The sequence below is a fragment of the Leptinotarsa decemlineata genome, unplaced genomic scaffold (assembly GCF_025532065.1).
Source record: "Leptinotarsa decemlineata unplaced genomic scaffold, Ldec_3_MD MMD2_tig00001019_RagTag_RagTag, whole genome shotgun sequence".
Classification (NCBI taxonomy): Eukaryota; Metazoa; Arthropoda; class Insecta; order Coleoptera; family Chrysomelidae; genus Leptinotarsa; species Leptinotarsa decemlineata.
This window is the reverse complement of record NW_027412557.1, coordinates 2,537,279-2,554,086: the sequence shown is the minus strand read 5'-3', so window position 1 is coordinate 2,554,086 and position 16,808 is coordinate 2,537,279. Positions and strand designations below refer to the sequence as shown.

At 36.1% G+C, this 16,808-nt stretch overlaps 2 protein-coding genes across 12 annotated transcripts in view; both read right to left on the bottom strand.

Annotated features, from left to right (window-relative positions):
- Positions 1-16,808, bottom strand: part of LOC111518249 (TOX high mobility group box family member 4) — a 249,801-nt gene that overhangs the window by 33,226 nt on the left and 199,767 nt on the right. The gene's annotated exons all lie outside the window — the stretch shown is intronic.
- On the bottom strand, positions 12,759-13,908 carry LOC141482296 (uncharacterized). Its single transcript, XM_074175325.1, has 2 exons — positions 13,670-13,908; positions 12,759-13,606 (listed from the first exon to the last, which is right to left on the bottom strand). Exons 1-2 carry the CDS (start codon positions 13,819-13,821, stop codon positions 12,895-12,897), a joined length of 864 nt encoding a protein of 287 aa, XP_074031426.1. The 5' UTR covers positions 13,822-13,908; the 3' UTR covers positions 12,759-12,894.

Genomic DNA, 16,808 nt, shown 5'->3' with positions numbered 1-16,808 from the left:
TGAGTGTATTTGTCTGTTGGAAATTGTTTATATTTTCATATATATTTTCATCATGTCCGTTTCAAAAGTAGACTTGAATAAAATTAATAATTTGATTGTACAGGAGGTTGAAATACTAGAGCAAAAGGCCTTATCATCATTGCCAATTGATGAAGTGTACATAATTAAAAATATGTCAACTTATTCTACACGATTTGGTAAATCAATTTTATTAACTTTGCAAGATGTGAGCAATGATAAATTATTTAAAACATGGCTACCAAAACGTATTTCGTTGCAATTCAGTGATGACGATATATCTTGTATCAACTCATCAGGTGGTAAATATACGATGATGTATTTAGGACAGAGCCAACAAAGTTTTGCTGGCATGAAAACGCGATCTCTAGTCAAATTCAATATGATTGAATAATAGTAATAATTTATAGTGAATTTCTTTAGGTCATAGCTTACAAAGTTTTTTTTGGTGTGAAAACGATAACTCTAGTCAAATTCAATATGATTGAATAATAATAGTAATTATAATGAATTTCTTATTGTTTTATTAATATTCATATATTAGATGATAATTATATGGAAATATAAACATTACTAACTTAGTTGAATACACTCACTTTGTAACTACAAGTAAAATGGGAATGTGAGTATTATATCACTGAAAAATTGGAGGTTGCTTATTGTTTTTTTTTTTTGTTCGATTTCAGTTCCACCATTTAAAGATGTGGATGCAGTACGCAAGTCAAGATTGGGTCGATATTGTAGATCTCAAATCATCGGTTCAACATTTGTCGTCTAAATTGAAGGTGTTGGGTGATGGAGCCGAACATGCAAGCGTTTATGATATGAGTGTATGCTATGATGAAAAACAAATCGAATTATGCCTTCGTGATGCTGAGAACTATTGGAGTGGTGCAGAAGTTTGCAACAAATTTTTGGATAATGAATTGGAATTGTGGCAACTTTGTGAGGTTATGATTGAACTGAACCTAAGAAGATTCCTGTATAGCCTCCAACCATACTTGCCAGAATGGATTATTCATCACTTTGAATTGAATGATGAAAATCGAGAGGAAATTGAAGATGGTCGCGAAAATGATGATTATGAGGAAGAAGTTATTTTAGATAGTCTGTATGTTCCTGTGAATCATAAATAATGTCAAATAAAAAACTTTGTATTATTTTCATGTTTTATTTATTTAAATCTGATGAAATACAATAGAAAATGATTACAAAACAATAAATATGATATAAAATACAATACATGATATAAGTCAGTTACAAATAAAAAAAAAAAAAGATCATAAAACAGTACATGATAGAGTGAAAAAAAAGTGTCAATATCTGCTATGAACTGAACCATCCAATGCATTGTATGTTAAAACTGTATCATGCAAAATTAATGCATATACTTTAGTGTTGTCTGGAAACTTGGTCTTCCTCGTCTCAAACTCAATCTTTATATCAATAGTTGATGATTTTGTTGCATTCGGTTGATGGGAACAATCGATGACGAATAGTGGATTCTCTCTAAATTGTCCAATGTCCATCAGAGGTTCACTCATATCTTTATCATAATAACTTCGCTGGAAACTCTCAAAAGCATAATAAGCAGGAGCATCAAGTTTTTTATCGAAATTCAAATTCCAACGCTCATATGGATAAACTTCAGAATTCAAGTATACTCGAATACTATTGATATCAGCAGTTGTGAATTTTGTAATATCTTGTGTTCTATCTTCAGATGTGGTAGTACTTTGGAATGCGATGATGACAAAACGAGGAGTTTCCAATGCGTTAGTTGTTTTGATGGCCCATATGTCTGAAGAAGTCCCACGTAATGATGGTAGTTCATAGAGGTCCCACATACGATACGCCAACTTGATTTTGGCATTCAGACCGCTTTTGTTTATTCTACTCAAAAGTTTGAGCTTGTGTTTATCATCTGGTACAATATGCCTTATTTTCCATTCGATTTTATTTATTTCCAAATCAGCATCAACCTCACCTATATATGAGTTTTTGAATGATCGAGCGATAATCAAAATCAATTCCTGTTTGGCATTCAAGATACTTTTGTTGTAATCTTCAGCAAAACCCATCAAATATTTCAGTGGTAGTTTTCCACTAAAAACATGACTGTTTGTATCCAAGATATCTTGCTTCAATTGTGAAAGTCCCCAACCAGATGTCAATAATGTGTTAGCATGAGATTGTCCAAATGATATCATGGTTTTCATTGTAGATGTTATCCCAGGTTTTCTAACAACAGCCACTTGTTCACCTCCCATTTCATAACGAATTTCGTCAAAGAGAAATGCAATTGCATTATTCGAGAGATAGCATGTTTTCGCTACATCTTTGGGGGTGAATTTACCTTCTATGTAAATGAAGCTCTCGGCAATATCTAGTATAACATCTTGATTATTGATTGCAATTCTGATTTCATCCGAATTCCTGAATAGCGGTGATCCATAGGGCTTATATGTGTGCTCATGTAAACTTATGAGAGAATGATCGAGCACTGGTTCATTGAATATATTCAACTTTTCATTGTTTGTTTCGAGCACCATTGTTATTTTCTCACTTTCAATCCAATCGATTTCAAAAATTTAAGATCACTCACAGACAGAGCGTTATGTGCTAACTGTTTAGCATACACTTGTGGAATGAGCTTCTTTTTATGCACACCTTTCTTTTTGATAGTGCAACTCGTTTGGGATTGTTCAATGCGATTTTGTCTATTATAAATGAAACCCATAACAACAGTTATTCGATTTTCTTCAATTCCAAAATAATGAAAATCTCTTCTTCACTTCCAAAATCGATAAGGTTATTTTTTTCATCCAAAATACGCACTGTAATGTTGTGAATCAATTGACGACCTTCTGGACTGACAGGCATATATATAATACTGTGTGGTTCTTTAGTGAGATTGTAGCCAGGTTCAACATCAATATCGAATGAGAAAAGAATGTGGGATTCTTCACCATTTATATATGAACCAGATATTATATTGCAATCTAAGCGGATAAGTCTCACAGTTGTAATGTTTATTGGTAATGATGATTCATGTATCTGATTTGGTGGAAATATTTCATGAGCGAACCCCATCATTTCTGCTATTGAATTTGGATGTGTCAGATCAATTTCATATTTGGATCGCATTTCACATTTGAATGTATTATTATTGGCGTGTAGATAGAAAATATCATCTGCAACGACATCATTTGGTTTTTTATCATGAAACAATCTGAACATGATATGTTTCTGTATGACGGCATTGATCTCTTCTATTTCATAAGCACCACATGGAATTTCAATTGTCAACTTTTGGGGTATCGATGAGTTGTCATTACTGATTCTAAAACTAACTAAGTTATTAGCTTCAGTTATATTATTGATTGTATTGCATCCATAGAATCCCAAAAGTCCTAATCCATAACGACTGTTCCTATCCAATTCAATTGGTGGAAAAAAATCCGCACTCAAGACACTTGTCCCGACAGCTTGTAGCTCGAACTTTCGTGACATGACTGATGAATATTTTGAAACACATTTCAATTTATTATTGTACACAGCAACAGCACATTTGAGACAATTTACACTTTTTGGAAGGTGTTGTATTGTAATAAGTATCATTTTTATTGATACCAATATTCACATCCTCTATATTACAAATACAACACATAGATTTCCGAGGTATAGGACCGTCATTAACATCCGATTCTGAATTTTGATCGTGGTGGTGGTGCTCATAACAATATCTATGTTTCATTATATCGATGTCATCTTGCAGATGCTTAGGCAACTTTTCCCAAACATATGCAATCTCATGTGCAACACATGCAAGTATCACTTCCTTAGGCATATTTGCAAGCATCACTTTATCCATTTTTTTCAAGGTACCATATTTTGAAAACATTCTAAGTGAAAACCCCATTCCCTTGATAGCCTCCCGATCCAGTTTTGGTGTTGAATCCATTTTTATTTGGAAAATTATTTAGAGAGAAACTGCAAGCACAAGTGACCACAGAGAACTGTATTAAATTTCTGTTGTCGATCATAGTTATATTTGATTTTTACATTCGAACATTTTCGAAAGAATCGAGTCAATTCCAATGGTGGGGGTAGATCTCCAAAACTATCGAAATATGTGACTTCTTTCCCACATTTTTTATATGCCACCCAATGTGTTCCTGGTCCACTTATTCCATCTAAATTAACAATAGCTGTCTCGTTTTGTTTTGGACCTGAAGATGGTAATCTATCACGCATAAAAACACCACGAAAATGTGGAATTTTCATTTTTTGTGCATAATAACTGAGATCGAGATCAGTAAGAGGCCTCTGAGGTAGGGGTTCAATTAGTTTTTTGTTTTGTTTGTGGCTTTGTATGGTTTTAAATATAGTCCTAAACCTTTACGGTATGGTTTGAGATATATTCCACTTCCGCGTTTGCCTAATGCTACAGCCTCCATGGTTTTATTGTGACGATTGGCTTCCATTAAAGCCGCTCTGCTGGCTTTTGCCGAATTCACGGCCTTGGTAATACCAGCAGCAGCTCCCGCCAAACTTCCTAGTGCGGATAGTCCAGCAAAAATTGGTATCAATGGTAAAAGTCCACCGATCTTGGGAACAGGAATTATGCGTGGTGTGCGGATTTTCTTCTTTCCACCGGCAGCTTTAAGGTATTTACGTGCCGCCTGCAATGCCACAGTGATAGCTTTTTTGCTATTATTCGTCACAAATTGATTCCCACCAGCTTTCTTCAATACATTTCGCACTTTATGGACTATCCCAGCACCAAATGCAACTTTTTTAATTTTATTTTTCTTCGTTTGTTTCCTCTTACATTTTTTCTTATTGGTACTACAACCCATGCCCATATGTCTTTTCGCTTTCATAATGTTGGTGACAAGTAATGCAGCTGCTCTTTCCCCAATACTCGCGTCCTTCGATTTAACCCTATCCCAAGCGCTGTATTCAAGTTCTTTGTCGGCTAAATGTCTTGCTGCAAGATCGGATGGATGCTTAGAATATTGAATATCGTGTTTTTTGCATTCAATATCTAATTTATTGATTCCAGGGTCGTTACGAGCTAAACGTTGTTTCAATTTTGTACCCGGTCCACAGTATTGATAACCTCCGGTAGATGTAATTCGAAAGGAAGTTTGTTTATTAAATCATTAACAAAACCACAACCTCTTTTAATTTTACGATCACTTTCAATACGTCCGTATCGTTTGATGGTACACATTGAAATGAATAAGCTAATAACATTTATATAGTCTCCAACCACGGCACGATGCGCATTGTAAAACAGAAAGAAAAGTTTGCTGTAGATAATCTAGATGAGAAATTTGGTTGTGGATTGAATGGACAAAGGGTATTCAGACATGGTCCACTACTTCCATCATCAGTTCGAGGACTCATTATAGGACCTTCAAATTGTGGAAAGACGAATGCAATGATATCACTATTAACACATCCACAAGGACTGAGATTTAGAAATGTGTATCTCTATTCGAAATCACTCAATCAACCTAAATATCAGTACTTGCGAAGTGTTTTGGAACCTATAAAAGGATTAGGTTTTTATACATTCAGCAATAATGCAGAAATAGTGGAACCCTCCGACGCTAAGCCTAATTCTGTTTTCATTTTCGATGATGTAATATGTGAAAAGCAAGATATTATTAGATCATATTTCTGTATGGGACGTCATAAGGATGTTGATTGTTTTTATCTAGCACAGACATATTCACGGGTACCCAAACAGTTAGTGCGTGACAATACCAATTTCATTATAATGTTCAAACAAGATGAGACGAATTTACATCACATTTATTCAGATCATGTTTCACCCGATGTAACATTCAAACAATTCCAATTGATGTGTGTTAAATGCTGGGAGGACCAATATGGATTTCTAGTCATTGATAAGGATAGAAAAATAGATGAAGGTAGATATCGCAAAGGATTCGATAGTTTTATATACCCATGATCTTGTTTTTGGAACTTATTCGATCACTGAATATTGTAGTGGTCACTTCACCAACGAATTAAGCTTTAATTCAAAAAAAAGGGCATTATGAATACAAAAAAAGATCCTGAAAATAAAAACAATGAAATAAATTTGAAACGTCAACTAGTAGAGACAACAGAAGCTGTCAGGCAGAAATTCAACTCTATCAAGAATGATAATATTGAAAATCGTACGACACTTGAAAGATTGTATGAGCCCATAATGAAACCATTGAATGTTTTATCATCAAACGCTACTTCTAAATCACCAGTGTTATCACCAAATCATGGAACTGTTCAATCTACTTCAAATTATCCCATGAGTACTCCAATAGGAAGAAAACAATCTTTTGGTAGTGTATCATCTGTGAATAGTGACACGAGCACACTTCAAGACGATATGAGAACAACTCTATTCGAAACACCATCATCGTCCCACATCGATTCCTCGGATCCTGACATCTCACCTGTTATGAATGAAAGTGGTGAAGATGTTTTGATGAAACATTTGAATAATATAAAATCTAGAAATCCAGCATATGATGGAACATTTGGCGTACGTATGGATCCAATTACACAAAAGCTGAAAATGGGAAGTCTAGTGGTAAATTTCAAAGATGGAAACATTTCATTTTGGGATGCTAATAAAGTGAAAAAATATGAATGCGCAGGTAGTCCAGAATTGTATGATATGATTTTTTTGAAGAATCCACAAGATGTTGATAATGAAGAAACTCGTCAAGTATATTCCAAAATATTGAAAATAACGAATGCTCCATATAAACAATATCATCTGAAGAATGGTTTTAAAAATACAAATTCTAAAAAATTTCGTGAAGTTATCAAACCTCTATTAGACTCACGACAATATCCAATAAGAAGTAGAAGTAAAATTGGTGGAGCACTCAAACGAGTGAAAATGGAGAAAATATATAATTCTAAACCTGTGAATTATGTGTACTGGAATTCACCGAAAGAGTTAGTTGCTCGCCTACGACTATTGGTAGCTTCAAAGTCAGCCGGACATACCGGACATGATAATGAAATAATTTCAATAATTGAAGAATTACGTGAAGAAGGTATAATATATTAACATATTCACATGTAATGATCACTGTCACATCATCATTCAATGCAGTAACATTATCACCTTTTCTCTTTAATCATATTGAAATAGAATGACTAATGAAATAAGTGATGTCAAACGACAAGTTGTTAATGAATTACATAAACCTGCAAGACGTAATTTTCGTAGAAGAATAACCACCATCAAAGGTTTTGCAGATCTATGGCAAATAGATTTAGCTGAACTGCAACCTTATGCAAAAAGTAATGAAGGATACCGATATATACTTGTAGTGATAGATTGTTACTCCAAATATCTGTGGACTGTAGCAGTTAAAGATAAAACAGGTAGTACAGTAACTAATGCAATGAAACATGTACTGAAAGAAGCCAAATACTCCCCCAAACACATACAAAGCGATCAAGGGAAAGAATTTTTCAATAAAAGCTTCTCATCTCTCATGCGAGAATATAATATCAATCATTATTCAACATTTAGCACAAAGAAGGCAGCTATAGCAGAAAGAGTGATTCGTACAATAAAGGCATGGCTCTACAAGGAATTTTCGATGAGAGGTCACCACAAATGGCTTGATATTCTTCCAATTATAACTAGTAGATATAATAATAAAGTTCATCGTACAATAGGTATGGCACCCATCAATGTTGATTCAACAACAAAATTAAAATTCAAGGGTATCAATGGAATTGGAGGAAGACAAAGTAAACCCAAATTCCAATTAAATGATATTGTACGTATAAGTAAATACAAACATATTTTTGAAAAGTCTTACACTGCGAATTTTACCACGGAGCTATTCAAGATTGTTAAAATTAATAAAACCATCCCAACGACTTATAATCTTGAAGATATGAATGAACAGCCGATTAGAGGATGTTTTTACGAAGAAGAGTTATTACGAACCGAGAATCCTGACGTATATCTGATTGAGAAGGTGTTGAAGAGAAGAAAAAATAAAGTATATGTAAAGTGGTTAGGCCTTCCTAGCGAACAAAATTCTTGGATTGATGAATCAAATATGGTTTAAATGTATATAATAGTGACTTTTATGAATAAAGTAATATTAAAGTTCATTATTGTTTTCATTTCAATTATAAGTATGTGAACTGAAAAATATTGCAGCGGTAAACATTGCCCCAGCCATTCGCAATGTTCTGTGTATACCAAACCAAATTAATTGTATACTCCATTCCCGCTTATATTTTTCAACTCACGATATTGAAAACACATTATCATTCCCAAAACTAATCGCCGTCACTTTGAAATGCAGTATCCAACTCTTTTTGCCAATTATCTCTCACTGATAATGCTGTCTCATAAAGCTTAGTCGACTCCTCAAGCTCAGCCTGAGCTTGCATTCTCGAACGTTGATGGAATTGCTTATCTTTACCAATTTTTGAACGGAGTTCATCAGCATCTTTAGACATTCTAGCCAATTCAACCTTCGCTAATGCAATCTTGGCATCTAATGCTTCAAGAGTTTCATTATTAGCATTAATAGCTCGCTCACTCTTTTCAAGTTCAGCAATAGTCATCTGTGCCTTTACAAGACGGCATTTTGCTTTCCTTTTCATTTCCCCAAACCGATGGAGGGGGCTGAAAGAAGATAGCGGTTCAGCTTTCAAATCACTCTTCATTTCTTTAGGAGTACCTTTTGGCTTCCTCTTCGATCTGTCACTTTTCGTTGCGGGTTTTTTCTGTCGCACAACACTTTTGGATTCTTTCTTTTCTTTAAAGTCAGTGACAATCGATGAAGATGCCTTAGTAACCTTCCTCTTGATTGTTCTAGATTTCTTATCAACACCAAGAGGAAGGGTAGATGAAGAGTGTTTGAGTGATGATAATTGCGAAACGATCGGATTTTCAATAATAATTTGCTCATTTGGTTCTGGCACATCTGCAAAGTTAACGAAGTCGTTAATATCAAAATCATTTATCGAATCTTGACTCGATAAATGTAATACTGGAATATTTTCAAAATCAGTCTGATCGATATCAACAAGTGGTGAACCATCTTCAGCAATCAATAGCGGCATAGAGCTCATGATTATTAAGGTCTGAGGAATGATATGTGATAGCAATAGAATGTGGATAGGAAAGGTGATGATGTTACTGAGACCTCACCATTTATAGAAGAAAATAAACTAGCGCATGCGCTCTTTCATCAACTGGCACATGCGCTCTCTCACTAAACTATTCACGCATGTAACAATCTTTGTCATTTAAGAGGAAAACTTTGTGTTGCATGCATGTATTTTTAAATGTTAGAAAATAATACAAATAAATTCAAAATATATATATATTTATTAATAATAGAGGACAATAACGATAATAAAAAATGAAAAATGTTAATATGTCTCTGTGGATGTGGAACGTTCTTTGACTCTATTCCTCAATAGTTGTTGCTCGTGCGTCAAACACCAACATTGAAAAAAATGGATTCTCCTATTGGGGTAGAGTTGACCAACCTTCTCACACAGATCCCAAGTACTTCTACATGCATTGCATACATGATTCCAACAATTCATGGAATATGTATCACAACGCAAACAACGTTGCAGTGGAGTTGGAACGGCAGCACAGATACCACAAATATTTCTACAGATACCTATATTGTTAAATATTATAGGTTCGGAACACTTCAGACACTGTAACTGTTGTTGACGATAATCCGATTTTGTTCGCTTCGGTGGATGAGAAGGAGGCGATAGTTGAATCCGCAACACGCAATCACTACACATACCAGTACATGGATTGATTGAATCCTTAGGTCTACTTATTTGACAAAAGTAGCACACAATAGCCCCTGCAATCATCATTGGGTAGACACACACTTTTGGTTTTTCATTCCACTCTTTTGGAAACGGCATTTTACTAATTCGATTAGAAATATAAAGAGATGACTTACAGAAACTCTGAATGCTCTCTCCTATACCTACGATCTCTATTTATACAAATCAACATCATGTGGAAGTATAGTGGGATAACTTCTCCTACTATTCCACTCTAAACGAGTCAAGTGGGAGTCGCATCACCTCCTATATAAGTTGACTTGCAAACCTAGAGTTCATTCATTCACTCTCTACAACTGTGAGCAAACAACAACAAGATGAATTCTGCAAAAATAAATGCTGCATTAAATAGAATAGCTGCTGTTGATGAAAACAATTGGATAGACGAATCAGATGATGAGGATGTCAATGTTCCGCTAGAGGAAGTAATAGTTGAAGCAGAAGATGTTGGAGTCGATGAAGATGAGATAGACGAAGTTGAAAACGAGGCCAACCAAAGCGACGAAGATGATGACGTGATGGAGTTTGAGAGGGTCATGGATGAAGAAGGAGATGATGAAGGGATAGAAGCTGACACAACTGAAGGTGATGGTGCTATGAGGATCGGTATGCGAACACTCAATGTCAGTGAGACACTGGAAGATCCCTTGGATTTGTATTGTGCATTGGATGCATACGTATTGATCAGCACAATAGATGGAGAGAACAAAAAACTATGTTGGTGCTGCTTTCGGTTTTATTCGCATAGAAACAATAATGGAGGGTGGTATGCCCATGTCAACACCCACAACACTGTCTCAATTATGGAAATGGGACAGAATTGGTGTGAAGCTTGCGAGAGGCCACTAACAAACTTCACCCGAGTATCTACATGTATTATATGTAATAATGTCCAACCTGTGGCACAATAACCGTGGACCTACTGGTCAAAAAAAAAAACAACAGCCCTTTTCAGGGCTACATTATTCACACAAACAGTAGTTAGTTGTATTAGTATTCATAGATTATGTGACAAATGAATACTTTGATTAATAAAAGTCTAAGTTGGAAATTTGTTAGTCTTTGAATATCTATACATTATATGACAAATAAATTACTACTTTGACTGAAAAGTCGAAATTTGGAATTTGATAGTCATTGAATATCTATGCATATGATGAGTACTACTTTAAATGAAAGTTGAAGTTGGCATTTGTCAATCATTCATATGCATATAATGATGAATACTTTCACATACATATATTTCGTTTGAGATTATAATGTTAACATAATGTTAACAATGGTATGAATCTGTTTCTGTTTGAAAGTATAATGGTAGCTCTGAAAAGAGCTATTTTTTTTATTGTTTCAGTCTTTAATTGTAGCCCTGAAAAGGGCTGTTATTTTTTTATTAATCCATGCAATGATATGGACTAACGCTCCTCATCATCAGAAACAATAATTATGGTATCGTCATCTGAATCAGATGATATACTAATGATATCATCCTCATAGTAGTCATCTGAATCAGATGATATACTCATGATGTCGTCGTCGTCATAATCAGCTGAATCAGATGATATACTAATCACATCATCCGCATTATTATCGTCAACAGCATCTATGTCGTCCTGAATACCTTGTTCCACTCGTTCTGCGAAATCATCAGGAAGATCATAGATTCGCTGCAGAAATTGAGCGAAGGTTGTACTCAAATGATCAGACGTTGAATCTATTTCATGTACTTGGATGGGTCCTGTACTCGACATTGTGGAAGAATGATATAGAACTGGGATTGTTGCTATATTTATATTGGAAGAAATGAAATGGAGGGGGTGAAATGTAGAACAGTGTTTGAGATTCGAAAACATCAAGAATGAAACTCTGAGCGATTATTAGGAGAAATTCTAGTGATTATTATGGAAAAAAAACTAATAAGAGGGAGAGGAAGGGAGGAAGACACTGCCCCAGCCTCGCAGTGCCTCGTGTACACCAACCAAAAAGTGTGTACTCCGTGGAAGGAAAGGAAAGGAAATGATGGACGAGTAGATGATTATATGTCATCATCGGAATTGAGGACATCATCATCGATTAGGATTGGGGATGGCGGAGGACTATCCTCGATGAGGATAGGGGATGGTGGAGGACGTCTAACGTCAAGCTCGTCATCAGCATCATCACCAGAGTCGTCGTCGTCATCATCGTCGTCGTCGCTACTCATTGGGACAATGTCATCATAAGCAGGGTCCCACCATCCGTCAGGATCTGGATATTCCGAGTCATCCAAGTGTCCTTCGTCACTGCCAGTGACATGCTGAACTTGCATCCTGATGTCGTGATCCCGGTATTCGTATGGCGGACTGTGGGGTTCCGTGGTGGAAGAGACAACCTGTACCTGGCTGTTATCCCAGTAATTGAAGTTGTACCCCTGATCCGGGCAGCTATAGGGTTCGGAGGTTGAATCGGGTTCCATCTCGATGCTAGCTGATCAACTGAATGTTTCATCAGATGATTTCTACTTTTATACTTTCGAGAGGGAGTGGGAGAGGAGTGGAACATTGAGTAGGGGTAAATTGTAGTGTGACATAAGACATATTCAATGAGTAGGGGTAAATTGCAAAGTGACATAAGACATATTCAATGAAAGAGATACTTGAATGGATAAAATACAAATGAAATATACTTGTCGATTTCACTATGAAACATGTCTATTTTTTTATTTTTTAAATTTTCTTCACATGAAATTATTTACAAGTGATTAGAGAACACAAAAATTGATGTGAGGTATTTGTCTAGAAGAACTTGGAATTGAAATAAAAAAATAATAATGATAATAAGAGGAAGTGAAGAAAAATGCTCCAACCATCGCATTGTTCAATGTGTACCAAACCAAAAAACAGTGTACACCCTTTATTTCACTTCCTTTTCCTTTATTCAATATAAACTTAACAAATATAAACTTAAAACTACCATAATTAAATACTCCTAACTAACCTAAAACTAATCTTACATTTACACTTCATCTACAAAAAGAGTGTCCATAACTGTCACTACTTTTTTGTACAGCTCTATCGAAGAGGTCTTTGCTTTACACCTTTCCTGCAGAGATGCATAATTCCGATCTATTTCGGCCATTTCCTTTTGGAGTTCCCTCCGTCGGTTATCCATTTCAGCCATTTGTCGCTTCATGGTAACCAACTCGGCCTCGCTAGATCGGGCAGCTCGTTCTGCTTTCTTGCATCTCTGCAGAAAAACACTCATCTTTTCACTAACCTCTCCGATAGGCTGTGGCACCAACACCTCAGGATCCGCCGGTGTCGCTGGCAGCGGTGGTAGTCGCGTCACCAACGGCGACAATATCACCAACTCCGGAGAAGGACTCCTCGGAATTTCCACTGCTGCTGGTGCTGCTGCTGGTGTGGAGGCCCTCTTACGAGAGGTCGAAAAACTACCTGCATAAGGATTAGTCCTATTGCAAGTAGCTCGGTACTTTGAAATAGGACCAACCTTTGCTGCAGGTCGTTGGCAAACCTTCTTCACAGCCCTGACTTCCTCCTCCTCCTCGAATAAGTCAGGGCTAGAAGATCTGCACCTAACTCGCGAACGCGAAGTGGTTGGCTGGTCAACCGTCACCGCTCTCGAAGATGCTGCCTCCTCCTGGTCAGCGGACACCGGCAGAATAGACGCCACAGCATTATTCACCTCCTGTGTATTGGTTGCCATTCTGAAAAAGAAGAAATAATACAAAGTTAGTTGATATAAAAAATAACATTCCTAATTTACTTACTCAAATATCAAGTTGGTCGTTGGAACGTACTGCCTTGTTGTGGAGTGGACTGCTCTCGATGAGATGACTTCTCGAACTGAATGTTGTGGAGTGCTCTCCGGAGGGTATCGACTTCGATGCGTGAGCGGTGGGAAAATGGTGGGAGCGCACATGCGCGATGAGGGTAGGGGTGTACATGCGCAAATGTTGGGAGTCGGGGGGCGGGGCTTCGGGGAGGGGAGGGGCGGGGCTTCGGAAAGGGGGCGGGGCTTCGGAAAGGGGCGGGGTATCCGAAAAGTTGGTGGCGACGGGGGGGGGGGGGGGGGGGGGGGGGCCCACTGCCTGGGCTCCGCCCAGGTGGGTGGGGCCTCCGGCCCCAGGTAGGCGGGACATCTGGAGAGACATCTACGCCCTCTTCGCGCGCGCGTTCGTAACATAATATGCAACCGAACACCTAACCTAACGTATTAACGTATTAACGTAACCTAACCTAGTACGCTAACCTACCGCTATGCAACCGAACACCTAACCTATCGTATGTATTAATTTAACCTAACCTAGTACGCTAACCTACCGCTATGCAACCGAACACCTAACCTAACCTAACCTAACCTAACCTAACCTAACCTAACCTACAGTAACTATTAACCTAACCTAACGAGGGAATACTAACCTAACACCTAACCTAACGTAAGTATGCAGCTAACCTAACGTAGCTATTAACCTAACCTAACGAGGGAATACATTCACCATGTTGGTTCCATTAATACATCATCAGTTGGTTTTGGTTTTGGTTGTATTATTCTATGATTTGGATTAATGTTCAGTCCTGGATATCCCAGTCCACCTGATGATGATGGCCTGACTTTATAGTTTCTCTCCAAAACTTCTTTATGGTTTTTCTCCAATACTTCAACTCTCTGTTCCAGTACATCATACTTTTTCATTGTAGTCCCTGTTATGTTTGACATAGCATCAAATTTTTTATTTGTAGACGCTGTTATGTCAGACATTTTTATGTCTACATCACTTGTAAGTTTGTCAAATTTACGAGTGAAAGTTATCCGAGCCTCTGCAATTTTATCGTTAAATGCTTGCCGGGCGTCCCGAGCAATATTGCCTATTGTGGATTGTATTGCAGCTTGTAGGGCTAGAAGTATAACTTCCTTTGCTCCATTAATTTCCCCCTCAAGATATGATACAGTTACACAATCACTCTTGTCAATTGGTTCACTTGTATTTTTCAATATTTTCCTTTGCATGTCATAATGACCATCTTTTGTTAATTTAAAACCATTCCCAGGAGGACCTCGAATGACATTACCACCCCATTTTCTTTTTCTACCAAACTTATCGATTGTTTTAGACATTGTGCACTCTACGATGATTCTCTTCAAACTGATATTTCTGTCATTTACATTATACTATATATTGCAGTAATTGATTAGGGAAATAGAAATAATACAAATAAAATTTTAATCATTTTATATTCATTACAGTAATACATATACATACATACATAATACATTAATATCACATTACTTCTATCATATATTATTAATTATAAATGGCTACATAAATATCAATATTGAATTTTCCGGTTTTGAAGATATTGAATGATATTTCAATCATTGATCTCGGCAGATAATAAATTAATCAATTGATCCAATGGAGTCTCCTGAGATTGTGATTGTTGAATAATATTACTTATCCAACGAATGTTCTCATTTGGATCGTTTTCATAAAATTCAATATCATTATGACCCCAAGGAAGAGTGTGGGTAGTATTCGGAATGATAAATCGTTTATCGTCGTGATATGATAATGCAACTTTATTTTTTAATTCAGTATACATATCATGTAACACGCTTCTAAATGAATTCATCTTTCTGAATATCATACCACCTTGTTCGACGATTTTTTGATAATCTTCGCATGTCAATTCATTCTTTATTACAGATCGTTTAACCCCTTTGGCTTTCTTAAATTCACCATCAACAGATTTCACATAATATGCTTTAGCACCTGTACCATAAAAACTCATGATTGGATCATTTGGAAATTCATCTTTGAAGTTACCCAAGACTGAACTTGTTACTGGAATATTGAATTGGTTAACTATACTGTAATTGGATGTATCAAATCTACTTATGTTAGTTTTTATGAATTCATAAAAATTTTCTGTGTTTACTTTAAGAATGAGCGAGTCGGTATCTGTGTAAAGTAAAGAGACATTTTCATCAAAGTGTTGTTTGATGCATCCATAGAAAAAGTCATACATGACTGTTTTAGATAATTCTAATATGGAAAATCCCAAATATAATGGTTTATCGTAATGAACCTTCACTCTACCCAATTGAATGGCAACGAAATTATCAGTGAAAATTGAACAATTTTTGAAATTTGGTTTGGCTATGAGAGTGCTGGCACCTATATTTTTCTTTATATTTTCCCAATGTGTAACGAGTCTAACATCAATTCGATTATCTACATTCTCCATTGTCTTTCCATACACCGCATTATTCATTAGTTTATAGAAATCTTTAACAGATTTGTTGTTAGACCTATTACGCATTTCAGTATTAAGATCTATATAGGGTTTCATCCAGCATGATTGTTTGAATTTCAATACTCTATGTGTATTCATTACAATCAATCCATTTTTGACAGCTTGCTGTAGATTCCTATAATGAACAATATATTTTCTTTTATCATTCAAATTTGGAATTAATTTGGGAATTTTCGATTGTGTACGAGGTGGTATTATTTTTTCGACTAAAAATGGAAGGTCAGAATGTTTATCATGCAACTCTTGTGGATAATGAATGTCCACTTCAAATACATACCCATACGGACTATCAGTACTCACATCCATCACATCGAGATTAAGAATTTCATTTGGTGTCAACCATGTAAATTCACTTGTTGGTAGAGGTTGTGACATACTGTGACCGTATAGATTTGTTGCATCTAAATATGTAATGAATGTGGAAGGTTCGTTGGGATTATAATTGGGTAAAAATCTATTATTTGCTATATGTTTCCTCTCGCTACATTGACTAATTCCACCTCGTATACCTTTTTGAAAAAAGTGAATCATATCAATGTCAGTTAGTAATTCCAATTCAACATTAGTGAACTTCAACATGGCATCCCATGA

Bases quoted from the DNA above. Each gene is read 5' to 3' on its own strand.
- LOC141482296 (XM_074175325.1), bottom strand. From the start codon at position 13,821: ATGTGCGCTCCCACCATTTTCCCACCGCTCACGCATCGAAGTCGATAC. The intron at 13,607-13,669 runs GTAAGTAAATTA...CTTCTTTTTCAG, and splicing joins ACGACCAACTTGATATTTGA to AATGGCAACCAATACACAGG.